Genomic DNA, 27,883 nt, shown 5'->3' with positions numbered 1-27,883 from the left:
TCAGCTGTTCCTTGGGCTCAGCTCCACCCCCGCGAGCTCCAGGGTTTCCTTCTCTCCTCTTGGAACCGGAGAAGAAAACCCCTGGAGGAAAGAATCCAAGCTAGGTCCAATAAGCAGAACAATGGATGCAAGTGCCTGGGGCTGGGGTGCTCATTTGGGAGATCACTACACCCAGGGTCCTTGGGACCGGAGTCAGAGCAGAGCTTTCAGAGAGCATCTGACAGTCGGGAAGGTGTTAAGCCTTTTCGGGGACCAGGTCCGAGGGAAGAGAGGTACAAATCTTTTCGGACAATCGGGTAGTGGTGTCCTACCTGAACCACCAAGGAGGAACAAGGTCAGGCAGGTTAACACTGTCTCAAGAGATCCTAGGGGAGGCAGGCAAGAATGTTCTCTCACTCTCAGCAGTCCATATAAAGTGGTCACTCAATCTCCAGGCAGACTTCCTCAGCAGGCAGCTTATTCCTCAGGGAAAGTGGGAGCTGAACGAGGAGGTTTTCTCTGTGGTAAGCAGTAATTTTGGCAAACCAGAGAGAGATTTGTTTACTTGCCAGAAGAACATGAACGTTCGGAGAGTCTTCTCCCTCACCAGGGAAAAGGGGTCCTGGAGGGTGGACTGGGATTTCGGTCTGGCGTATGCATTCCCCCCGTGCTCATTCTCCGGATGTTGCAGAAACTGTCCCAGTCGTATGGAGACCTCATTCTGATTGCACCCTGGTGGCTGAAGCGGGCCTAGTTCCCCACCATGTGGAGATGATAGATTGCTCCCTCGTTGCATCTCCCGGTCCCACAAGGGCCCAGTCATTCATCCCGACCTGAAGTTTCTCTCTGGCGGCCTGGCTTTTGAGAGGGAGATCCTCAGGAATAGGGGATGTTCGGAGAAGGTAATCGATACTCTTGCTTAGTAAAAAGGTCACCAGTCGGATCTATGCAAAGGTCTGGAAGGTCATCTCCCGCCGCGTTCAGTCTAAGGAAGGAGCTCTCCAAACGGTCCCGACAGTTTTAGATTTTCTCCAGGATGGGGTGGACCAGGGGTTAGCGGTCAGCACCCTGAGGATTCAGGTGGCAGCCCTGTCAGTATTCTTTGACAGTAGTCTAGCTCGGGACCCCCTTGTAAAAAGATTTTTGTCGGCCAGGGATAGGTTAACCCCGGTAAGGACAATCAGATTCCCACCGTGGGATTTGTCCCTGGTATTGGATGACCTAACGAAAGGGCCTTTTGGGCCGGTGGCTCAAATTTCATTTAAATTCCTTTCCCTTAAGATGGCCTTCCTTCTGGCCATTACCACAGCCAGAAGGATTGGCGACCTACAAGCTCTGACTATTAAAGAGCCTTTTTTGTTGCTCCTGGAGGATAGGATAATCCTGAGATGGGATCCACTATATTTACCAAAGTTGACCTCTGGGTTCCACAGGTCACAGGAGATTATTCTTCCATAATTTTGCCAGAACCCCAAGAATAAGGGAGAAAGATTGCACCTCTTAGATGTTAGACATTGTCTTCTAGTCTTTTTTTGAGAGTGAGAGAATTTAGGCGATCAAACTCTACTAATAAAATCGAATTACTTTTTATGGCCAAATAAAGGGTCTTCAGGCCTCCAAACCAACATTAGCCAGGTGGATAAAACAGGCGATAGCAATAGCTTATAATCACTCGGGTAAGCCTGTCCCAGCCCACCTTAACGCTCACTCAACTAGATCTCCAGTGACCTCCTGAGCAGAGAGGGCAGGTGCTTAGATTGATCAAATCTGCAAGGCAGCTACATGGACGAGCCATAATACCTTCCTGAGACTCTACAGAGTGGAGCTGTTGTCCCCTCAGGACTTGGCATTCGGTAGGAAGGTCCTACAGGCGGTGGTCCCATCCTAAGGTAGGCCTGAACTTCTTGCTTATTGTCTCAGGTGTGCCGTCCCGGAAGATGACTGGAGAAAATTACCAGTTACACTCACCGGTAATGGATTTTCTGTGTAATCTTCCAGGGCGGCAGGCCTACTTCCCTACCCTTAACTGTTGGTGGTGTTTTCATTCTTCACAAAATGTACCCTCTGGCACTGGTGTGGGTCTATACTTTGTCATAACTGAGGTTCAGAGGGAGGGGTGGGGCCTTTTAAACTCTGCTGTTGATTGTGTTTCCTGTCAAGTGAGACCAGTCATCTCTCAGGTGTGCCGTACTGGAAGATTTCCCAGAAAACCTGTTACTGGCGTAGGGCCGAAAAGAGAAGGGAGGAAGTGCCTGTAGGTGAGTCTAAGGGGTCTAGGGGGACATTTAGATCCCCCCCCCCCCCCCCCCCAAGATTAGAAGGCCCGATTGGAACAAGATAAGTTTCATGGTGACCTCCCTCATGAAGGCAACCTGTTTAGTATTAGGGCAATATATATTTGCTAAAGTCAGAGGCCTATTGTTCCAGGTACCTTTCAGGAAGCTAAATCTCCCCTCTTGGTCTATTAGTTGGTCTTCTACATTCAAGGGAAAGGTTTTGGACAACAGAATGGAAATCCCTTTGGACTTCATGTTGGGGTAGGTGGCATGGAAAGCTACTGGGAACCGCTTATTTAAAAAAAGTGTGGTACTGACCCAGACTTAAAGTGCGTTTCCTGAATGAAAAGAACTTGTGCTCTAAGTCTGTGGGCTTCTGTAAACATGCTACTGCATTTTTCTGGGACATTTATACTTTGGCATTGTACGAGTATATTTTGTGAGAAAGAGAAGCTGAGCATGCTACTACGTTTTGCCATGGTCAACTCTGTAACAAATGGAGTGTGTGAATGAAGAGGGCTGCTGGTGAGAGAGGAGGGAAGGGAGAGGAAGGGGAAGAGATTATGAAAGGTGGCTAGAGAGAGAAGGGGGGGCAGAAATAAAGTGTAGGTCGGGTGTAGGCGGGAAGGGGTAAATGCGAGGTTGGGGCTGAAGCTTATCCCAGCTCAGAGCTGAGTGAGTACCAGAGGATACAATGTTCTCCTGTTATGCTAAGAACTTGTGTAGCAACTACCTGAGGTGGGAACAGGCCTGCTAGCCCACCTAATTGAGGAGGGAAAGGGAACCGACTGCTATCAAAAAGGAACCCGCCCCTCTGAGGTGGGAACAATCCGCCACAAACGTTTTTATGATTTGAAAGGCTTCATCGTTTTGAGGTGAGGAGGGAACCGAGTGAGCCCCTCCCCACTCAAAGAAGGAGAAAGAAGAGGCTTCAATCTCGGATCCCCCAACACCATTGGTAAAGTCCCAGTTTTGGACTTGGTTTGCTGCTTTGCCATGAGACCCACCTCCCCCAGGATGTCCCCATCCAGGTGAGTTTGTGCCAATGCATCTTGGAGCCAGAATCTGGAGACCTCCCTGTTGAGGCGAGCCCCTGACAAGCCAGGAGCGTATTAAAGTACAAACATAACCTCAGTAAGCAACATTTAGCAAATAAACTAGATCAAACCTAGCAGAGCATTTTAGCTTGGTTCACCTCTATAGGTGATTTCAGTAGAGAGAAGTGGTTACATCTACATTTAAAGATGTAGTTCTTCGAGGCTCCCGTACTCAGTCATTTTGCCATGGGAATTACCTAGGCTACAGCCTATTGGATAGAAAGAAAAGGACTCCCTCTGTGCACACTGCTCAGGAACCCGGCCAAGCAAACAAAGTATTCCCGGGTGATAAGTCTCTTTCCTGCTATTCTGGGTCTGATTGCTGGTAAGTTCCTGATTATTATGCAGATGCTCAAGGTCATGGAGAAGATCTCAGTTCTCTTTGTGAAATTTATGACCCTGAACATATTAAGTTCCTTCATGTGGACTTGTGTGCTTTTGAACCTTTTAGATCATCGAACTTTCTTTGCACCTTCTAGTGGTTGCTACTAGACCTATTTGGATGGAGGCTATCTGTAGATCACAAATATATATAATCACTTGGAAAGCACAAAATAATGAGTCAGTCCTTTATAGGCCTCTTGAGGCACCAGCTAATGTGTGAGTTCTGTAGCTCATATGCATTGAGATGTCTGTAAGATAAGTGACATGTGCTAATGAAAACGACTCGCCACCAGCCGATAGAACAATATCACTAAAACTTAGAACTTAAAACAACGAAGTCGAACTTATGCGCATTGTTTGTGATATGCTTGTCTTTTGCCAACCAGGGAGAAAGTGAGGGTAATCAACCAAAACGAGTTCCAAAACACTGTAGCGAAAGGGTTATGATCTATAGAATATCAGGACCTTCTAATGTGTAGGTAGATGGTCTCTGGAGGAGGGTATCTTTCAGGGCCAAAAGAACTGTGTTCAGTTCGCCATTCTCCTGCGGATAGTTGGTACTGCTCCAGGGTCACGATCTGTTATGTCATCCAGGCCTCTCTGTGAAGAATTCAATGTTGACCTGTGGCGTCTCTGCCTGTTGCGATGTGAGCATGGGGTCAGCTCTTGTGGGATATGGATCCAGGGTTCTGGTCGTGTGCGCGTCCTATACCACTGTGGCACAGCTACTCTTGGTATGCCTAGAGTGTCACAAAAAGGTGGTAACGCCGCTGGTGTGCATAGCGAAACTGATCGGTTCCCAATAGTCGCTGCCAGGCAAAGGGGAATTTATGCCTTTCCCTCAGGGCATTAAGGAGGGGCGGGGCTCTCTTCTGTGCTGAAGTGTAATGGCGGACAAATCTTGATAGATTTGCATTCGTTCACCCTCATGTTGCAGCTATCCCTGATTTACAGGCTTGGCGTAGAATATCCTCCTGGCTTAAGCTAACCAGACAGCACACTACGTCTTTCGGGAGGGTCAGTGTCACATCCTTTAGGCCTGAGTGCCCTGTGACACCTCTCCATCTCTATAGGCACATCAGGGGGTCTTCCCAGAAGGGTGTTGCAGATCGCCCATATTGTTTAATGTAGCTGAGGTCCTTCCACTGACTCAGGGATCCCCCTAAATCTTAGTGTGCCTCCTCCCCCTGTTATCTAAGTCCTCTAAATGCCGGTGCATGTCTAGCAAGATCTGATCATGGGCACTGGATACCTGTTGTACTTTCTGTATGGTCGCTCCATGTGAAATGTTCATTGCTTCCACATGGTCCAGCCTGGATGACACTCCTCTGATCGTCTTAAGATCGCTGCAGAGTATCGTTTTTATATCCATGGCCACCAGCTGCAGGTCCGCTAAGCTGAGGAGCCAAGAGGACAGAATGTACAGAAGTTCTTGCATGCCCTGGGGAATCGAACAATGCTTTGACTTATCCCTTCCGAGGCCTGAGGGGACATGGACATGTTTCGCTTGCTGGAAAGCTCAGGAATAGTCCGGCTAAGTTACATACTTGGGTCGGTCTGTGAGCGGGAGGTTGGCGTACTTCTCCCGACCACCTCCTCTCACCTTATCGGAAGCCCTTCAGCCTATTGATGGCTCATGCTGAAGCCCTGGTCGCCAGAGCTCTCCTCCTAAGCGGCCATCGCAGTGCGGTGCCAAGCCATGCCCCCCGTCAAGGTATGTTTAAGTATTTTCAGCAACACGTTTTAGAAATAGGCTAGGGTTATGTCATAAAGGGAGTGGAGTAGAAAACCCCATAATGGCTAGACATAATTCAGGCGTTATACCATGCAAGCTAAGGTTTACAGGTTTTCTCGAAGGCAAGTAGTGTGTTGGATTGCAAAGCTAGTATTCTTTCATACATATAATGTTGGAGGGTAATACGCACAGCTTTGGACAGATTAGGAGCTAGTCCATTTTTGTAGTTTCTTGTGATGCTTAGTTTGGCAGAAAATAGATTGTGTTAAGGGAAGGGAAAACAATTCCTCAATATATTATAGCCAAACCAGCATTTGGAGCAGTAAAGACACGCCAAACATCCGAGAGTATTTGGAATATTTTCTGTCGGAAGCTGCGATTTTATATTTACATGTCCACAATATATAGAAAAGATTACCCATAAGGCCACATCCCCTCCAACATGAGACGGAGCAAGTGGGAAACCACTCGGTTAATTTATATGGTGTGAGATTCCATCTCTTGGTAATTTTCAATGCCAATCCCCACTGGTTCACAAAATGGTTGCTCATATACGTGTCTCGTATGTCCTGGCTGGACATGCCTCTTTTAGAAAGGAACGAAGACTACTTGCTATGCAAAGCAAAGGGTTTATTTACCATATGTGGGAGAACAATAAAAGCAGTAGGCTTAGGTTATTGTTCTGATGCAACAGCAGTTATGTTGCTGCTTTTATGTGCAGACTAAATCACAAAGACATGGGCTGATATTACATAACATATTACATAGGCAATGCGATGTACATATTTTACATAATTGTTTCCATTACGCTCAAACCGTGGTTACCTTCCGCATGAAGGCCAAAAATGGAAAGTGTTATGAATATTCAATTGATATACAGTAACTTATTACCCGTTTAAGGCGTAATTAGGCATATGTTCTGATTAACCAGTTCCGCTCCAGCGGGTGGATGTGTTCCTGGGCTCCGGGGAGTGCAGGACAGCCTGGGAACCGGGGAGGCACCACACAGCCGGTGTTCTGCCTAATACAGTCCGCCCATCAAATGCTGTCTGCTCCGAAGTTGAACGGCGCCTGTGCCGTGAGTGGAGGAGGTAGCCCCACTATCCAAACGGACATAGGGTAGTGAATTTTAGAGGGCCCCTCGCGGGCGAGCTTCGCTCGCCACGCTTCGGGCTCGGCCTCGCTACGCTCGGCTCTTTTTTATTCTAACTCTATGTCCACTTGGATAGTGGGGATAGAACCTGGACTCACGGCGCAGGCGCCGTTCGTCCTCGGCAATTTTCGGAATGTGTGTTCCTGTGTACTGCGCATGCGCAGTACGCAGGGGACAGCATCTGATGGAGGACACTATTTTACAAGACACCGGCTCTGTGAAAGTGGTCGGCAGCTATGGAGCTGCATCACTTTCACTTTGAAGCTGGTCGCGGGCTGCACAAAACCCACACAGGCTAAAGGCGGCTGCTGCAGCCATTAGCCTGTGATTAAGGGTTCACTCTTTGAACCTAGTATGGCCAAAGAGCTTAATTGGTTAAGCAACAGATATGAATTAACATATGACAAGATAATGATGTAACAGGAACATAAATGACAGTCATCTAAACTGAACAGTAATGAATATAAGCAATATAACAATCAAACCAAGAAACCTATTCAAGGGCATGTAACACTCGCAAAACTTTATTTCAATCGGGGGCAGGACACATGGTTGCTTATTTTTCAGTAGCTCTTAAAGTATTTATAATTTCACTTTTTTTCTTTAACAAAATCCAATTACCAACCTTCTAGTTAAGCTCCAAGCCTTGGGGGAAACTTTTGTAATTGTATAGGGGTATTGGGCTTAATATCCAACCTTTCTTCAGGAGTAACAGGGGTAGTCCTTTCAGCTCAGCAACATCTACTCCCAGGGTAGGAGTAGAGACACAATTGGCTTCATGAGGTAAACACTTGTATGCATTTTAAGGCATGCACAGAGAGAATTCAGTACTATTGATTAGAAATGCAAATAACCTTGCCCTAGGTGATTTAAATGATTAGATGGTAAATCTTGTGCATCCATTAAACATGACCCAGGTTTATCCCAACATTGTTGTCTTGTAATTCTGTTTTGTTTTCCTTGACACAATAAAACTCCTTCCCCCTTCCAACACCCATCAGTGCCAAACATCCAAGGCTGTGCCAACCCCTAAAGCAGTGATGGCGAACCTTGGCACCCCAGATGTTTTGGAACTACATTTCCCATGATGCTCAGCTACACTGCACAGTGCTTGAGCATCATGGGAAATGTAGTTCCAAAACATCTGGGGTGCCAAGGTTCGCCATCACCGCCCTAAAGCATTAAGCCATGGTATTACATGGATGCAACACATTATCTGACAAGATTGTACCCAGACTGACTGCATAAGCATGGTGCTCTATCCTAGAAGGGGCACTAATGAGGAAATGGTACAGGCCGAATTGAAGTAACCATGAAACGGCATCATCCACCATTTTACAGGACTCATAGCAAATCCTTGTACCACCCTGTCTTTTTTTTTTTTCAAATTTATGTGAAAGTTGTCCCGTATAGAGAAGTAATCATTAACGTAAGATCTTGAAATGGTTCAGAATTTGATTGTACAACAGAGCAAGTTGGACATCCTTCTGTTGCTGGTGAGCCCAGTGATTAACCCTTTGATTTTTTTTTTTCATAAGTTTGAGCAATTGCGTCAATGTGTGCACAGTGTAAGTAATGATTTATATCTGGGTTTTTAACTCCTTCCCCTATATGTTGAGCTAGACTCCCAATTCCTTAACACTTGCAAATCCATAGTATTTAAGTTTTCCTGTAACCACACCTTCCAGTCCCAACGTAGGGTCCCAAAATATTTTTTTTACCCTCTTATTAGAATTACCTGACTCCAACCATCCCTTTTAACATGCAGACTTATCTTTTCACAAAGGCAGCATATCTTTATCCTAATGAGCAACCCTGAAATCATGCATAAACTCTCCAAGTGTACAGTATAAACTGGATTTCTGTAAATCATGATGAAAAATGTAGGACCACCAGATCTGTAGCCTTGGCTATGGGAACTTCACATTCAGTAACGTTATTTATTGCTGGTTCTAAAACATTTTCTCACTTGGTATATGACCTATAACAATACAGATTTTACCTCATCCATCCCAATTATGTCCTTGGGTCTGGGGTGAGATCATTTAACCTAAGAAATATCAAATGGATCAGTTTTTCAAAACACATTGATTAAATGTCCAACAGCCTTCATCAGTGCCCTTCCTGAAAGACCATGTAAAAGGTCCACCTAGGTTCAAACCATGAGTCCTGCCAGTCAGTCACAAACATAACACTCATTCCTTCATTAATTCTCCGACCATTTACTCCTTCATACTAGATAGGTCCAAACTGTTACACATAATATCCCACTATCAGGGATTTGGAACATTAAAGTATAAAGATTGATTTGAATACCAATAAACCACTTCAAAGAAATAATATCCCTTTACCTCAGGGCTGCAGGTACCACCCATAACATGTTTGAGGAAATTTGACGTAGATTTCACACTTCTTTCACAATGCATTCTTTCATATATTTTGTCCTTATATTTGAGACTTCTGGTAATAAAGAGTTTCTGAAGACCATCTGCAGGATCAAAACACTTATGCACCAAGCTTCAGGGATATCGTAGCAAAACATTCTGTGTTGCACTCACCCTACACTGTTAGTAATGTAGGAAATACGCCAAAAGGCACGATTCTCTACTTCTGTATCATCAGGATATAATTATACCTCTTTTTACACTTTACCAAAGATGGATCTTGCACTTGAATAGGACTCTCACTCATAGGCAGGTAAATTACTGTCATTACCCTGAACTTTCTCTTTTGGTTATGTCCTCATTTGTTTTATCAGGAAATATTCCAGGCATGATGCACATCAGTCTCAGTAGTGATATATTTTATATATATATATATAGTGGTGGGTAGATGATTAATTCGTTATTATAAGTACTCTTCTGCAGCAACCCAATTCTTCCAGAGAGATGCACTTTATTGACTTCCAATACAGAACAATGTCTTGCAACAGATGACACAATCCAACAGAGTATAATCTGACAATGACAATTTTTCCTAGACCTGTGCCTTCATAATCACACACCCAGACAAGACTGAACGCCATGTTATATCCACAACACATTCAATAGCTGCACAATTTGATTGGCCCTTACCATTAAATGCTTTGATCTCCATGTGTTTTTCAGCGAGGCAGAATAGGACCCCTAGCCGTGAACAGCTGTAGTCATAAACTGCCCTAATTCGCATTCTTGCATATTTACATGAACAAGTTTCCTTCAAAATGCACAATTATATTAAAAGATACCACCTTAACAACCCTTTGGTCAACAAGTCCCCTTTGATATGTGTAATTGAGTTGGCTTGGACAAGTCACTCAGTCAACTGAAATCTGGCCTGGTCAATCTTGTACTGTATGTGTCCATATAACACCATATATAATACATGGACATACACACACATAAAAAAAAATATATATATATATATATTACAACACCTACACTGTTAGTAATGTAGGTAATACGCCAAAAGGTACGATTCTCTACTTCTGGATCATCAGGATATAATTATACCTCTTTTTGCACTTGAATAGGACTCTCACTCATAGGCAGGTAAATTACTGTGTCATTACCCTGAACTTTCTCTTTTGTTTATGTCATCATTTGTTTTATCAGGAAATATTCCAGGCATGATGCACATCTCAGTCTCAGGGTTATGACCCTCCTCAGACAGCGATGGCTTCATCCCGCTCATCGGTAATAAACCAAAAAACTCCAAATTTACCCTTTCATTTTACTTCAAACGTTCTCAGTAATATGGACCAAATATTCTATACATTATATCACAAGTCTTTTATTGCAGCATATTTGGTAGGTAGCTCAAAAGGGTTTCATAGAAGAAAGGCACCTCTAAGTACAGTTTTAAAGGATTTAATTCAGTGCACAAGGGGTTAAAAACACTGGATTGTGGAGTAATAAAAGCATGTAACATGGAGTCTTCATGTGTGTTCCTAGTCCTTCCTCTGTCTGCAGATGGAGAGCAGGAGGAGCTGTCAGAATTCTTCAATATGTGCAGAAGTGAGGATGCAGTGAGGTGGTCTGTGTTTTGGGTTCACGCTGCAACGCGCGAGGCCGATGGCGTCAGTGAAGGGTAATGCATTTTGGAGCATCTAGGCCTATATTTTCCAGATGGACTTGAGAGGTGTGAGGGGAGGAGTGTGGGCTGGGCGAATGGATGATTGATGGAAATGGGGATTGTATTTAAAGACCTGCAGCAAATCTGGCCAAGGTGGAAATACACACACACATTGTATCGTGTTCGACTAGTTAAAAATTAAAGTATAAACTTAGGGAAAATAGCAAAAAAAGAATGAAGTTGAAAATGTTGGTAATGAGGAGGTTGTAACTGTTAGGTTTTTTGGGCATAAGAGTATAATGATCCAGGATGGGGGGTTGCATATTTCTTGAAGATGGACCGATTGCTTAGAGGACCAGGGGATAGTAGTGGGTGACAGTTTCTGAAGATGATCTGTGTTGGGCTCTGAGAATGTCTTGACACTGGTGTATTCAGAAATGGCATAAGCTAGACTCTAGATTGTGGCTCTTCAATGGGAATATAGGTAATGATGGGTTTCCTGGTGGCATTTGTTATGCTGTGTATACTGTATGCTGTGTGGCTTATGCGTAATAAGTAAATTGGTTGTGGTGGAGGGAGTTTGGTGTATGTCAGACGGTGTGGCGGTTTATAGTATAGTGTTTATTTCCAATTCTTCATTGATTACCTCCTGGTAAGATTACATCTAGGGCAGGGGTCTCAAGCTGGCTGCCCTCCAGCTGTTGCGAATCAAAGTCCCATCATGCCTCTGCCTGTGGGAGTCATGCTTGTAACTATCAGCCTTTCAATACCTCATGGGACTTGTAGTTCCGCAAATAGCTGTAGGGACACTAGTTTGAGACCCCTGATCTAGGGCACATATCTAGTATGTTTCTGTTTGGCAGAGGCGCTGGAATCTTTCTGCCTCTGGGAAACTGGCTGGTATGGATTTGATGATCCACACTTTTAGGCCTTGGGTAGAATTAAGGTGGTATTCTGCAAAGTGTCGGGGGAACACTGTGGTCATATCTGCTAGCTTCAATGAATGAAAAGTGCTCTCCAAAATGCTTGCACAGGGGGTGTATGGTTCTACCTACGTAATGGAGGCTGCACGTGCAACACAGGCAATAGACTACATGGTCTGTGGTGCAGGTGTAGAATTCTTGAATTTTGTAGGTTTTCCCTTTTACTGCGAGTTCTTTTTATCCGTGGTGTACAAAACTGCGTGTTGGGCAGAGTGGTTTTCGGCATTGGTACATCCCAGTGATGGAAAAGAACTTTAGCGATGGGGATGTGTACTTTGTTTTCAGTTTACAAAGGGCGATTTTCCCCTTTTTATGTTGGGTGCTTTCCTGTATGAGAATTTGGGTTTAATTGTTATGCTGTCTTTTAGATGGGAGTCCTGTAGTAGTATAGGCCCATGTTTATGGATGTTCCATGTTTTTGTGTTGTAGAATTGAGTGGTAAACCAGATAACATTCAATGTATTGTTGGCTTTGTGGGTATAAGTGTCGAGGTTTAAGAATGTAGCGTGTGCTTGTTTGATGAACTTTCTAGAAATTTTTGTTTGCGGGTTTTCTTTAGGCCTAATTATGTGCTTAGTGCAATCTCTGAGGTGGCAGAATTGGCTTTTGGGGATGTTTAGCCAGTAAAGGTGCTGACAGCTGTTGTAGTGTAGGAAGGAATTTCTGTATTTATCGGCATATAACACACTTTTTCCCCTTAAAATTAGGGGAAAATCGTGGGTGCGTTTTATACACCAATCCCTGTTGTCTGTGAAAGGAAGAGGAGCGTGCGCCGCCGGATTTACTGAGTACTCGGCTAGGCTTGGCTCATAGTCGCGCCCAGTCCCACCATTGGACCCGTTTTATGTCCATCATAGGAGTCGGGTCAAGGGGTGGGACTGCGAGAGGAGCCGAATGCAACTGTGTACACAGGACATCTGGCTCTAGCTTGGCAGCAACATTTAAAAACAAAGCATTTCATACATCAGGGGACACAGAGCCATAGGGTTATACTATGTGGGTTATAGGCCACCTTCAGGTGATGGACAGTGGCACGCCCCAAGATGAGAAGTGCACTCCCTATATAACCTCTCCCACTACTGGGAGTACCTCTGTTTTTTTTTTTCGCCAGTGTCTAAGGTGTTGGTCACGAGTGCTCTGCTATGTGCTGTGCTGAGCTCCACTTGTGCAATCCTTGCTGGGGCTAGCCATGCTGACAGGATCCATTCAAAGTGTCCTTTTTGGGCCAAATTGAATGGTATCCGAGCCGCTTATCAGAAGAAATTAGGTTTCGTCTGCAAATGTTTCTCTTTTTAGAGCTGGACCCTGGGATTCAGTACTTTTTGGTAGTGAGGCCATAAAGTTTTACTGGCAGCATGCTGTTGTAGGTCCAGGATTGTGGGTTATCTCTAGGTTCCCCTGCTGCTGAAGGTTTACGGAGCCCACCGTGAAGAGTAAAGATTGGGTCTGTTAGTTTACCACAGAAAACCCTGCGGCTCGGCGGCTTTTGTAAATCCCCCTCCCGAGGGTACCTGTAGTCCACCACTCATGCAGGAAAACCCATCTTTGAGAACGGGGGTGGAGCTGTAGGCAACTAAGGGGGTGGGGCTAAAGGTGTTGGTGTTCTCTGACGCCAGGTGCGCCTGCTGGAAGCTTTTAAAAGCACACTGTGTGCTGCTGCTGGCTGTGGAGGGACACGAGCAAAGAGGTGGCATGATTTCAGGTTTGGTGACAGACATTTCCTTTTCACACATTGTTACTGTTTCAGGCTGGGTATTAATAGCAGCAATATTTTGCTGGACTATAGCCTAGCAGTGTATGCGTTCCTACTGGTAAGGCCTCTGCTTTGTGCATCAGGCTATGGGTGGAAGGGGGGCAAGGAACTCCTCAAAGGGTTCTAGGAGATTGATTCTTTTAAAACAACCTAAATCCATGTCCAAGAAAATGTCATCCTCCTCTGAGAGTGATGCGGACGGTCAGAGTGAGCCCTCAGGGGAGACTGGTGTTGCAGCTGCGCTGGACACTTCAGCCCCTATATATCTCACACAGGAGTTTTTCTTTTTATTCAACCATTTCTAGTTTGGAAAAGAAGATTGATGCTATGATCACTCTCCATAGTGGATCCAAGAGGAGCAGATCCCCATTCAGTGCTCAGGACCCTCATCCTGAGGTACAAAAGACGCTGATAGCTCCTCTTCTAAGGATTCTAATATGGAAGAAGAAGAAGAAGAAGAAGAACGGAAGGCGACAGAAGACCGGGCCACCGCCTGCAAAAGAGCTATAAGAAGGCGTGGTGGCCCGGCAGAAGAACCGAAGAGGGGGACAAGACCCCCGAAGTCGGGAGAAGAGGCCGGCGGCGGGGAGGAAGAAAGCCGGACTCCTCCGCTAGCAAAAGAGCTACAAGAAGAAAGCGGAGGAGTCCGGCGAGAAGACCCCCGAAGATGGAAGACCCCCGGAGCTGTGCAATAAAATATTTTATCTCGTGTGTTGTTTTTTTTTTTTGGGTTCTTTTATTTTACAGGTGAATGGGTAGGGGTACATTGTACCCCATACTCATTCACATAGGGTGGGGGGCCGGTATCCGGGGGCCCCCTTATTAAAGGGGGCTCCCGGATTCTGATAAGCCCCCCGCCCGCAGACCCCGACAACCAACGGCCAGGGTTGTCGGGAAGAGGCCCTTGTCCTCATCAACATGGGGACAAGGTGTTTTGGGGTGGGGGGGCCGCGCGGCCCCCCCTTCCCCAAGGCACCCCCCATGTTGAGGGCACGCGGCCTGGTACGGCTCGGGAGGGGGGGCGCGCTCCCTCGCCCCCCTTTCCTGGCCGGCCGGGTAGCGTGCTCGGACAAGGGTCTGTTGTGGACTTTGGGGGGACCCCCACGCCGATTTTTTTCGGCGTTGGGGTTCCCATTTAAGTACATTCCAGGCGGCGCAGCCCGCGACGTCTCCGTCGCGGGCCCCGCCTACCTGCACACGCGCTCGAAATGAGCGGACTGTTGCCTCGTGTGTGGGCGAGTCCGTTCATTTCAAAAGTTGCGCGGACTTAGTACGACGAACAAAGTTTGCCGTATTTGTCCGCTCAAAAAGTGCCGTGTGGGCGTGTTCGTTCATTCAAAAGTTTGAGTGGACTGTTTGACGAACTTAGTTTCGGCAGACAGTCCCCGCGTGTGTACGCGGCCTTAGACAATGCACAAATGTTAAAGGATCTAACAGATAAAAAGTTGGAATTTCTTTTTAAGAAAAACATGTCTCTGGCAAGTTCAGTAGCACAGCCAGTTCGTGCAGCAATTGGTGTGTCTCAGTCCATAAAGGACCAGTTTGTAGAGGTACTTAAGATTATTGCACTATGTTTTACGTTGGATGCTATGAAGGATTCTATTTCTCTTATATTCACAATATTCACCAACCGACATAGCTCCTCTCTGTAACAAAAGGGGTTGTCAGCCCTATCACTGGAGATTACTAGGCAAGTTGTAATACAACACTTTAGAACTTTTAGTTCCGCCCAGGGGGTGGTCCCTAGGCTACAGCCTGCTCAAGCAGACCTCAGTTTTTTCTTGCCTAGGAGATAAAACCTAGGAACCCTTTGGGCCCATAGGTCCGTGTTTTTTTTTTTTTTTTGGTGCAGAAGCTTGGCTTTTTGCGCAAGATGAATGATCTTGTGATCTTCTATCAACAGCCAGCTGGGTGACAGGCTGGTTCACTTATCCTTGTAGTCTCCCCAGTCCGGCCATCGAGCGTTGGCAGGTCGCAGCTAAGGCTCGGCAGGCCACGACATACCTTGGCTCCAGAGGTGGTCAGTGAGCTTTATGCTCCGGGGCGTACATATGACCAGGCTACTGATGTCTGCGTCACAGTATGCCAAGGCCAGTAGTCTTCCCTGTACTGATCAGGAGCTGACTACCATGGAATGTCTCCCAGCTTCAGGACTGGTAAATACAGCTCTCCCTGCCTGGCAGGGTGGAGCAGCTGGGCATTTCCTGGGAGGTCGATTCGGGGGGGCCCCCTCACCCCCTCTCTTCTCTCCTCTGTCCCTAACTCCCTCCTTTCCTCCCTCACGGGGGGGGGGGGCTGTACATGTGCTGAGCAGTGTGTGTGTGCGCCTGGGCTCTCACCTGGGGGTTTAGCTGTGCTGGGTGCCTGGGTCCTGCAGCTTAGTCCCACTGGATGCCTGTGTAGTCATGCCCCTGTGTTGGTGCAGCGCTGTGCCTGCTACATGTTCTCTCTAGTCCCTCATAGCGCTGTTGGGCGGCCATTTTAAGTATGGGCAAGGGTCAGACTGGCTTCAGGCGGCCATTTTCCTGGTGATTCTCTATTGAGAACACCGGTGGCCATTTTCTTGTAGCCGGACCACGTTTTTGTGCTCTAGCAGCTGCCCCTGTGCCCTCTGCTTCTGTCTGGTCATCACAGGGTGCTGAGAAAGGTTATCCTGTGTTCTGAACACGTGTGTTTTGATCGCCCATCGATCATTCACTGATCCTGCGACCGGCCGACCACAGACAGTTTGCTATCTCTGCATCTGGGAGCGCTGGGGATCATCAGGCATTGCGGTAATACAGCGCGGAACGGCCCAGGGTGGTAGGTCCAGTGGGTTAGAGCCCCTCAGCCAGCGACAGCAGGAGGGTGGGACTGTCACTGTCTTAAGTCCCCTTCGGATGGCAGACAGGATAGGGTCGGCATGGCTTCAGAAACTGGTGTTTCTTCCCCCGAAATCCAGGCAATTGCAACCGGGTCACCTGCGGACTGCGCGGCCCCTATGGACACCCTTACGGCGGTCCTCAATTCGTTTGTTGCCAAGATAGAGGCGGTACATGGGAAGAGAGGTGCTAAAAAAGCGGCCCCTGCCCCCCCCCCCCCCCCAAAGGAGCTCTGAGGCAGACTCGGATCCTGCTGAGGCCGGTGACCCCTGTTCCGTCTTGTCAGATGACGCTGATCAGGACCATTCGGACAGTGAGGATGAGTCCCCGTCCGGGTCCGTGCGCAACAAAGCGCTAGTTGGAGCACTTATCACAGCTGTGCGTGAAACCCTGAAGATTCAGTAGTCACCGGATCCCTCTGCTGATGTACCGGTCCCTTTTGGGTCCTGCAAGCCAGCATGTTCACCTAAGGTGTTCCCGTATTTGACTTATTTTGACAAGTTCATTTACAAGGAATGGGATCGCTCGGAATGGACCTTTTTGGTCCCCAAATACATGGCGGTGCGTTACCCCTTTGAGGAAAGCCTTCTCAAGAAATGGTCGGCTCCTCCGGTCGTGGACCCCCCAGTATCCAGGTTAAACAAAGTAACCATGATCCCGGTTGAGGGGACTCCTGCATTCAAGGATCCCACAGATAGGAAGGCCGAGGCAGTGGCTCGTTCCTTGTTTACGGTTGTGGGGTCAGCCGTGCGACCTGTACTGGCATCCGCACTGGTGTCGCAGACACTGACTGGGCAAAAGTGTTGCCCCGCGAATTGGGAGAGCAACAGGCCTCCCCTGTCTGCGTGGAACTAGCAGACCAACTAGTGCAAGGCCTTAAGTACGTCTGTGACGCGGCCTTGGATACCCTCTGTTATCCAGGGCTTCAGTGTCAGCTGTGGTGCTGAGGTGCCTGATATGGTTGAAATGCTGGTCTGCTGACCAGGCATCCAAGAAAGCCCTGACGGATCTTCCCTTCCTTGGCGACCGGCTCTTTGAAGCCTCGCTAGATGACATTATTAAAAATTCCACTAAGAGTACTCCCTCAGGCCAGGAAGGCTAAGGAGCCACGCCGCAGGCAAGGGCCCTCTTTTTCTGCTCACTAGCGGCTTTTTCCTCTGCCCGGTGCTTCGACAAAACGTCCCCAGCCCAACAGGATGCCCATGGACGGTCAAAAATGTCCCTGGAACCGCAAGCCTAACAAGCCTGCGAACAAAAGTGCTACCACATGAAGGTTTGCCCCCACCCATGTCTCGGGTGGGGGGGTCGCCTTTTAGGAGTTTGCAGCCTGGTGGTCCTCCCGGTTATCCGACCAATGGGTCTGCGATCTGATTTCCACAGGCTACAAGATGGTTTCTCTCTTGGTCGCCAAACAGATTCTTCCCCTCCAGCATACTCGTATCCCCGGTGCGCTGAGAGGCCCTGTTGGGGGGCGGTAAGGGACTTGCTAAATCGAGGGGTGATTTACCAGTTTCGGAATGCTTCCAGGGATTCTACTCAAATCTGTTTGTGGTTCCCAAGAAGGAAGGGGTACGTCCGATCTTGGACTTGAAAGCCCTCAATCAATTTGTAAAGTACAGAGGTTCAGAATGGAATCAGCTTGCTCAGTAGTCGCTGCACTCCATCAAGGGGACTCCCTGGCGTCCTTGGACATCCAGAATGCGTACCTGCACATACCCAAAGGCCTTCGGCATCAAAAATGTCTGCGTTTGGCAGTCGGGGAAGTCCATTACCAATTTGTGGCTCTTCCCTTTGGCCTAGCATCAGCCCCCCGAGTCTTTATCAAAGTACTGGCTCCGGTATGGCGTTGCGACAACGTGGGATCGAGATCGTGGGCTACCTGGACAATCTCGTCCTGAGAGCATCTTCCACCTCAGAATTAGGAGGATGTGGTGATCACCATGCAGAACCTGCAAGTATTTGGGTGGCTGTTGAACCTAAAGAAGTCGGTGATTGTACCGACCCAGCGTCTGGAGTACCTAGGTTTACTGTTGGACTCCAGGGAAGCAAGAGTTTTTCTCCCTTCAGACAAATTGCAAACTCTCAGATCTGCAGTCAAACTACTGATGAACCGCAAGTGGTCGTCTCTCCGCTTTTGCATGCAAGTACTGGGACTCATGGTAGCCTCCTTCTAGGCAGTACCTTATGCCCAGTTCCACACCAGAGTACTGCAGAAGGAGATCTTGTTGGGACAAATCTCAGTTGTCGCTGGATCGACAGATCCAGGTGAGCCAGCCAGTCAGGGACTCTCTGATCTGGTGGTTGAGGTCCCTGGTGATTCAGTCCGGATAATCGTTCCTTCCTCTGAAATAGACGGTGATCACTACGGACGCCAGTCTATCCGGCTGGGGTGGAGTGATGGGGATTCAGTCGACTCAGGGCCTCTGGTCGACGGAAGAATCCAAGTTAACGATCAATCTGCTCGAATTGAGAGCGATCAGGCTGTGCCTCCACACATGGTCGGTGAGTCTTCAGAGGGGTCCGATCAGGATACAGTCGGACAATGCCATGGCTGTGGCGAACATAAATCACCAAGGGGGAACAAGGAGCTCAGCCGCTGCTCGGGAGGTCGCTCACATACTTGGGTGGGCAGAGCGACACGTACCGGCCCTGTTGGCCATTTACATCCCGGGGGTGGAAAATTGGCAGGCGGACTATCTGAGTCGACAGATGCTGGACCCAGGAGAATGGGCATTGCATCCGGGGGTTATTCAGGCTGCTGTGCCAGAAGTGGGGTACACCAGATGTGGATCTATTGGCCTCCCGTCTCAATCGGAAGGTGCCAAGATTCAAGAGATCCGTGGGCAGGCGCGGCAGACTCGCTGGTGGCTCCGTGGGATCAGTACCAGCTGATCTCTACGCCTTTTCTCCACTGAAATTGTTGCCACGTCTGCTTCGCAGAGTGGAAGCCGAGGGGATTCCAGTAATCCGGGTTGCCCCAGATTGGCCTCAGCGGCCCTGGTATGCAGACCTGGTGCGTCTGGTGGCAGACGCTCCCTGGCGACTGCCGTTGCGAGAGGACCTCCTATCTCAAGGTCCAATCTTTCATCCTGCTTTACCATCGCTTGCTTTAAAGGCATGGCTATTGAGAGCCAGGTATTGAGGATCCGGGGGTCTGTCTGACTCTGTGATTCCAACTATGTTGAGGGCACGGAAATCTTCTTCTCGGAAGATATACCATCGTACCTGGAAGGCTTACATCTCCATGTGTGAGGAGAAAGGGTGGCATCCGCGTTCCTTTTCCATAGCGAGGATCCTGCTGTTTCTCCAGCAAGGAGTAGACCAGAGATTTGCATTGAGCACCATCAAGGGGCAAATCTCAGCCTTAGCTTTCTTTTTTTCAACCACCCCTGGCATCGCACTCCTTAGTGGGTACCTTTGTTCAGGGGGTATGTCCCTCTGGTGCGCCCACCGTTACCCCCATGAGATTTGAACCTGGTGTTGGCGGCGCTTCAAAAAACGCAGTTTGAGACTATCAGTGTGATTCCCCTGTTGACTTTCACAGAAAGTTGTTTTTCTAGTGGCCATTACTTCGGGCAGGAGGGTCTTGGAATTGGCGGCCTTGTCTTGCAAGTCTCCTTATCTGGTCATCCACAGGGATAAGGTGATGATGTGTCCGCAACCATCTTTTCTACCGAAGGGGATCTCGGCTTTTCATATCAATGAGGACGTTGTATTACCATCGTTGTGTCCTAAGCCGAAGCACCCCAAAGAGGGTGGCCCTTGACGCTCTCGACGTGGTTAGGGCTCTGAAGGTGTATTTGTCTGCCACGGCTCCCTTTCGAAAGTCAGACTCACTGTTTTGGTGGCTAGTCCAAAGAAGGGTATGGCGGTCTCGTCAGCCACCATTCCCAGGTGGATCAGACGGATTGTAGTACAAGCCTACGCCTTGAAGGGGCAGGTGACCCCCTTTCCGGTTATGGCCCACTCTACAAGGGCAATCGGAACATCTTGGGCCTTCCGACACCAAGCGTCGGTCGCTCAGGTGTGTAAGGCGGCAACCTGTTCGTCTGTCCATACGTTTACCAAGTTCTACAAGGTAGACAGGTGTCAGTGCATCGGCTGATGCCTTTTTTGGCTGTAAAGTTTTGCAGTCGGCCTTGTAGTTGCAATTATATATGCAGTCGATATTTTTTCCTGTTTTTTTTTCGATAAAAACGCAGTACTGTTATGTTAATGCACTGTTTCATTACTCCTGCAAATGGTTGTGGTCTTGGGGATCACTCCTCTTGAGGATACCCGGTTATGTGGTGGTGTTTTTCCACACACTGCTGTTTATTTTATTTATTTTATTGTTATGGTTTAGTTTCACTAGTTCCCACTTGCCATGGTGGATGAAGTTTTTATGCTGTTTTTCCCACCCCTCGTTTGGCACTGCTTGGGGATGTCCCATTTTGTTAGAGAGCTGTCAGTTGGTGAATACAAGAGAAAATAGGATTTTCGTACTCACCGTAAAATCCTTTTCTCTGTAATTCACCGACCAACACAGCACCCACCCCTCCTTTTTCTCTTTGTTATACTGCTTGTTGACGTACTGAGTTCTGCTTGAGCAGGCTGTGGGGTTGTAGCCTAGGAACCGCCCCCTGGGTGGAACTAAAAGGTCTGAAGTGTTGTATTACAACTTGCCTAGTAATCTCCAGTGATAGGGCTGACAGCCCGTTTTGTTACAGAGAGGAGCTGTCAGTCGGTGAATTACAGAGAAAAGAAAAGAAAATCCTATTTTTGTCAAGCCTCTCATGCCTTATGCTAGGACTAGTGCATACACACAGTCCTATGGCTGAAAAGTTGGTCAGGCAAAACACCATGTAAGAAGCTCTTGGCCAGTTTCCCATTCCATGGTGAATGGTTACTTGACGACGATTTAGATAAATATATCCCAAGGATTTATAATGGGAAAAGCTCTCTTTTACCAGTGAAGAAGTTTTAAGCATTTGTCCTTTTAAGCATGCATCTTCTCTAGTGCCAGCAGCATCTGCCTCTAGGCAGTCTCGACGGCCTCCACCGTCAAACTCAAGAGGCTCAAAAGAGAAACTCAAGCCCAAAAGAGGTTACAAACTCGAGTTCCGAGCATTCCCGTCTCCTTGTTTTCTAAGATCAGATGTTCGCAGAGAGGAAGTCTTTCTTGCGCTGAATCATCTCTTATCCCAGGAGGTGATATCAGAGGTTCACACGGAGGAACAAGGTTCAGGGTTTTATTCAAATCTTTTCACGGTTCCAAAACCGAACGGAGAGGTAAGACCCATTCTATATCTGAACCGGCACTTAAATATCCGGTCCTTTCGCATGGAGTCAATCCGATCGGTTGTCTCCATTTTGCAAGGGGGGTAATTTTTGGCATAGATCAATATCAAGGATGCATATCACCGATATTTCTCACTCATTAATCCATAACCTCACCCACTCCTCCATGAGACTCCAGTCTTCTTTTTTTTTTTTTTTTTTGGGCAAATGTCCTTAGGTGATGCCTGAATTGATGTAGCTAGTCTAGGGGTAAGTTAACAATCGATACCTCTGTATAAAGTTGCGACTTTCAATCCCCACAGACCTGTGAGATTAGCCCATTGAGACAATTGCACTAGACAACAAAGTCTCTCCGAGCAAATCTAAATCTTTATTCTTTGGCGTGACTGTTTAAATGGCCTTTCAGAAAGTACCGCCCTTTGAACGTGTCATACAAATTATCCAATCGTATACAGAGACATTTTATCACAAAAGTGAAACAATTTTTAAGACATCACGTGCTTTACAAGAAACAAAACGGTAAAGAAGTTAACAGGAACATGAGAAACAAAACTAAATTACCAAAACGCACCTAGTAATATGTGAAATGGAGTACAAGGAAAAACACAAAATGGAAACCGATTATTATAAAATGGATGCAGTTAAAAGAAATGTCCTTTTAATGCCTACTCTCTGTATATATGTCTGCTCAGCCTCCATACTAAAATGTACAAAGGGTTTTTGCTAGAAATTCCTTCCCAATCCTGAATGAGGCAAGTTACGACTTAAACTCTGGCCTAACTCAGAGGTTAGATCCCCCTCTTAACTTTAAAGCTTGTATCCTATGAAACGAAATTTTGCAAAAAATGATCTGTACCTGCTGTGGACATGGAAATTCTGGCACTAAATGACCAGTCTACTATTTCTATTGAAGCTACTCCCTGCTTTGAAAATTTGGTAGATAGACACTTGGAGATGATTCTGAGAACCTACTTCTGTAGACCCTGCCCTATAGCCATTTTAACTGTTAACAAAACTATAACTGAACATTTTCCTACCGTAGATGAGCTGTCATTTCCTTTATGTGACTTGTACAATGTTTATTCACTTATGCATGTATTTCTTTTTTTTCTTTTTTGCTGAGTATATTTTGTATATTTTAGTGAGCCATCTTCAAGTGTGCATCATGAAGAAGCAAATACAGCAAAACATGTCGGTTAAACACACTTGATGTATTTTGTCATTACATAAAACTGTTTGACATGACTGCTCTTTGACATGCAGTAATTTTAAACTAGATGTTTTTTTTGTTTTAGTGATGTACAATAAATAAGCGTTTTAAGGATTGGAAGCTGTTTTACTTTTATTTCCCACTGTTTGACACAATTGAAAGTCCCCCCCCCCTTAATTTTTCTTTTGTGGAGTCTGATCTCTGTTTCATTTATGGAACAGTTCTCGCCTCCATAAAGATTTCTGTTCGCCATGTAGATTTTGGGATGGTGCCACAATGAGGATGAACTTTTGTCCTTGCTCTGTTCACACTCTCTTGATGCTGCATTATAAGAACAATATTTCCCTAACCCCCTCCTAAATTTATAGACAAAAGGGTGTTTGTCTTCTTCCTCCTTGAAAGTTGTTGAAGGAATTTTATCTCCCACATTGAAAACTCTATAATTTGTAAGCTGCAAATGCCATCAGGTGATCTTGCTGCATATCTGTTTCAACATCTGGCCTAAGACCTTCAACACAACGTTTGGGTTTCATCCCATAATACATTATGGCATTTTATAGCGTCTACAGATGCTACTTACTTGCTCTACCTATGATTCATTCTCCGCCTGCTTGAAATTCAAACAGCTAAGATGCTGGGACTCCCTGTTATAAGCCCTCAAATGCTCTGTCTTGGGTCCTGTTGTGCGTTTCACTTTTCTGTCCACAGTTGAAACTGCAGGGGACATCCACTCTCCTCATCTTTTTCTCACCCAGAAGCGAAGTGTATGACATCACTTCTGGGTCGCCGTTGACTGCTTCCATGGCCAGCATGGCCATTAAAGAATGTAATGCAATGCGATCTGCATTACATTCAACGGAGCACAAGAAAGACATGTACCCCCACATATATGCACGTACAAATGTAAACGCACTCATTGGGGTGCCCAAGCATGAAATCATTGATTGCGATACACATTACATTAGGGTGTGGACCAAATGAAACTTTTGCCAGCCAGTGAACAATCACCTGAAGGCAGTTGCATCTATGACCCATGATCTATGAATAGATTCCCCTGTTATGTACAATGATACAGAATGTACATGTATCAAAAAGAAAAAAAAAAGACAATAGTGCAGGATGTTTGTGAAAATGATACTGGAGACGTAACATATTTGCATTTTATACATTATGAAAACAATATCAATCTTTGGTGTATTTTATCGCATTGATATTTCTGGTTGCTTTTGACATGTAATTTATTTTGTTGTAGGTGTCTGCAAATAAGGGGGAAATTGGTGACGCAACTCCATTTAATGATGCAGTTAATGTTCAGAAGATTTCAAATTTGTTATCAGACTATGGGTACCATCTTAGAGGAAATGAGGTACTGTATTCTTTGATTTTTAGCCCAAAACCTAACTCCAGTCTCATTATTTTTTTGCAGTTGTTTTATGGTGGTCTTTGCCTCCCATGGGAAAAATGTTATTTCTTTAAATGTATGACACAATGACCATGTACGAGTTCTAAGGTGGTGGTGCTTATGACAGGTGCACAGATGGCAATATAGGCCTTCTTGAGCTTAGTCTTTTTCTCTTCCTCCATATAAAGATCTCAGCACATGCATGCAGTCAAACCAAACTGTCTTCACTGTGACAAACCTAGCCGGGACAGAGGCTATTGGAGGGGACAGAATGTGAGCCTCTTGCCTTGCAATTTTGGGCCCTCGCATTTGGGGGAATGGTGCTTTTTGTGAGCTGTATGCCTGGGGACCCCTAGGTGGTGTTACTTGGATTAAGATCCATGCCCCCCCCCCAAGACACACAGACTCTGGATATGTATTTGCCATATTAGCAATAGACTGAATCACACTGTTGGGACACAAACTGTTAGATGCTAATGTCATCAACTCCAGCCACCTTTCTTTTGTGTAAATGAGTCTAGTCTGCCTTGTAGGTGTATTCACACATTGTTGTTTGTGCTAATTAACCCAGTGTTTATGGTAATGTGTATTGAATAGTCAATCAGTGAGCTAGGAGACAGTCTTACCCTGAAAAGTCTTCTCTCATACAACTAGACTGGGTCAATGATTAGCTAATTAGCTCATGCTAATTAGGTTAGGTTAAATACTTGTCATTTTGGTTCTAATAAATGAGTCCATGTTGAACAGCTAAGCAAGTGTCGTCTTGTTTTGCGCTTGTGAGCGGTTGGAATATCTGATATCTATATTCAGACTTGGGAAGTGGTATACTGACGGAAGCACTCAATCGGAGTGTGGGATTGGTTCCGTCACATACACCCTGCAAACAGAAATAATAAACATTACATAACGTAACCTAAAACTTACACACCATCTTCTTAGAGTTTGAGCAACTGTCTGTCCTTGGATAAGATTAGAGACACACTCCACAATGTATGCAATTTAAAACCACTTGCCCGACCGCCTCACAACGATATACGCCAGCAGAATGGCATGGGCAGGCAGAGTAACGTATGGGTACATTACTCCCCTCCTGCAGATGGTGGGCGCGATCACACCACATCTTCCGTCCTGGGGGGAGGGCACCGATTCATGACTATCCCATCATGATCGCTCTTGACGATTGGGAAGCTTCCTCTGCATAGGCGATCACCTCTCTGCTTCTGAAACTGTAAACAGAAGCGGAGGAAGTGATGTCATCTCACCTCGTGTTGGTCTTTTCGTCCGGAGCTCGAGGAGATAAGACATCACTTTGGGGGCGTGGCTTGGGCCGCAACTCGGATGGCAGCACTCCAGAGGAGCTCCGGCAGACACGCGGCCTAACTGCATGAAAACCCTTCCACTAAGCCGTCAAAAACTGTACACTGCTCCGCCGCTGCGAGAAATATCACAGATCTGTTTAAACAGAGGCTCCCAGCAAGAAACAGAGAGGCTGGTCCTAAGATGGTGCCAACACAGCACCACAAGGAACACAGCGGAGACTCAGACTCAGCCACGGAGGCCTCGGGTAGGGGGAAATCTAAATCGAGCAAACCCCTAACATACGCAGATATGTCCTGCTTCACAACGGACATTAAGTCCACTTTTTCGGCCGCCATCACCAACCTGTAATCAAACCTTGTGGTTCTTACTGAAAAACTGGCAGCAACTGAGCAGGAAGGCAGAGGGACAAGGCACTCCATAGACTGGGCAAGGTCGCGGTCTCTCATGCACAACATTTCATTGAAATGAACAGGCATTTAGAAGACCTTGACAATAGAGGCAGAAGGAACAACATCGGGGTGAGAGGTATACCTGAATCAGTTGACACAGACCAAATAGCCCCTGCCCTCCAGAGAGTGTTCAACAGTCTCCTAAACAGACAGGAGGACATGGAGATAGTTTGTCTGAGCACATAGGGCTCTTAGACCAAGGGGCCTGGACACAGCACGACCTAGGGATGTGATTTTGCTGCCTCCAAAACTTTCAACTAAAGGAAGACATAATGCGCAGAGCAAGAAGAAATTACAGGATTATTTTCAACGGTGAGAACATTGTTATTCCAAGACCAGTCGCAAATAACCCTAAAGAATCACAGGGTCTTGCATCCCCTACTCGAGAAGCTGAGAGACAAAGACATCACTGTGAGTTTGCACCAACAGCACATTAACACCAGTACACACAGGCACACAAATCACCCCCACACCCCCTGTCAGTGACACCAAAACCATTTCACTAATGCAAATATCTATAATGACCCTAACCACTGGTTAGACTTCCAAGTATGGTGGTAATCCTTATATGCTGAAGATTGTCAGGTGTGAACTGTGAAGCAAGGTATAAATCGCTACCTTTGAGAAACGCCCCTCCCTCTCAACACACCCGGCACTTTAACCACTTCCATACCGCGTGAATTCCAGCACACCTCTCCATGTAAAAATCATCATCATCGAATTTACTCAGAACCCCCAAACATTATAAATACTTTTTATGTAACATGGTGTTTGTGCAGCGATTTTTCAAACACAGTTTTTTTTTTTTTTTTTAAACATAAAATACTTTTGTAGTGGCGGGCTCCTGAAGAGCACGTACTATGTGTTTTTTAAAGTTAAAGCTTTACCCAAGCTACAGTTTGGTTTGGGTCTATTTTGCCTAAATTTGACTTCTGTGTCTGACTGGGCTGTGAGATGTTCAGCCTGGCCACAGGGGGCACTGCCTCTGGTGGCAGGCGTGGAACTGTGGTCTGATCAGGTGCTTAAATTACTCTTCTTTCTGAGCCAGGTCAGTGGGAGTGGTCCTTCCGCTGTGTCCTCCGTTTTTTGGTATAATCCACACTTTATAATATCAAGCACAGCAGATGTCATATTGCTTGTGGGCATTTGAAGCCCACAAGCAATCACTTCCGTGTTCTGTTGTAATGTCATATCTTTCTCCCCATTGTAGAATGCTCCAGAAGTGACGTTGCGGACAGAAATTTCGCACTGCGCATGCATTCCAAACACTTGCGCCATGCATTCCAAAGGATTTGCGGCAATGCCAGACCACTGAAATTGTCAGATAATTTCCTCCCGAATCCACATAGGGGAGGTAATCCCCTCCCCGAGCCACAGTTACCCGCTCTCTCTCCGCCGCTCTCTGCTCCGTCTAAAGTTAATTTCACTGAACTGCATTGCTGCAAATCCTTTGGAACGCATGGCGCAAGGGGTTGGAACGAATCGCGCAAGCGCAGTGCAAAACTTCTGGCCGCAACGTCACTTCCAGAGGATTCTACGATGTGACACTACAGCGGCCTAATCCCAGGAGACAGTGTGGCGTTCACCGGACATGATGCAGATACTCGCACAAAAACTGCCCGCAGGATATGGAAAAAAAAAATAACATAGATGAACAGGTACGAATTAAAAAAAATAAATAAAAAAAGCCATTGTGCACTCTTTGCTGCATTTCCTTACGAATAAGCCTACCGTACTCGAGTATAAGCCGAGATTTTCAGCCTCTTTTTTGAGGCTGAAAGTGCCCCCCTCGGCTTATACTCGAGTCATCGCTGTCTGCCTGCTCGATCAGCGTGTCGAGCAGACAGACAGCGGCCATTCTATAATTCAAAAGCCGCGCCTCCGGCTCCGCCTTCGCCTGTGATAGGCGGAACACTGAATTTCCCAGCAGCCTGTGTTCCGCCTATCA

General features: G+C 46.5%; 1 protein-coding gene across 2 annotated transcripts in view; it reads left to right on the top strand.

The window, feature by feature from the left end:
* The window catches only part of POLR2B (RNA polymerase II subunit B), a 726,171-nt gene that overhangs the window by 622,811 nt on the left and 75,477 nt on the right, over positions 1–27,883 (top strand). For both annotated transcript variants that reach the window (XM_077475735.1, XM_077475736.1), the window contains one exon: positions 24,017–24,130. In XM_077475735.1, the coding sequence (XP_077331861.1) occupies positions 24,017–24,130 (114 nt within the window). The remainder of the gene's footprint in view (positions 1–24,016; positions 24,131–27,883) is intronic.

The sequence above is a fragment of the Lithobates pipiens genome, unplaced genomic scaffold (genome assembly GCF_037356315.1).
Source record: "Lithobates pipiens isolate NorthernLeopardFrog02 unplaced genomic scaffold, aLitPip1_a1.2 Scaffold_13, whole genome shotgun sequence".
In the NCBI taxonomy this organism is placed as follows: Eukaryota; Metazoa; Chordata; class Amphibia; order Anura; family Ranidae; genus Lithobates; species Lithobates pipiens.
This window is presented reverse-complemented; position numbering and strand designations above follow the sequence as displayed.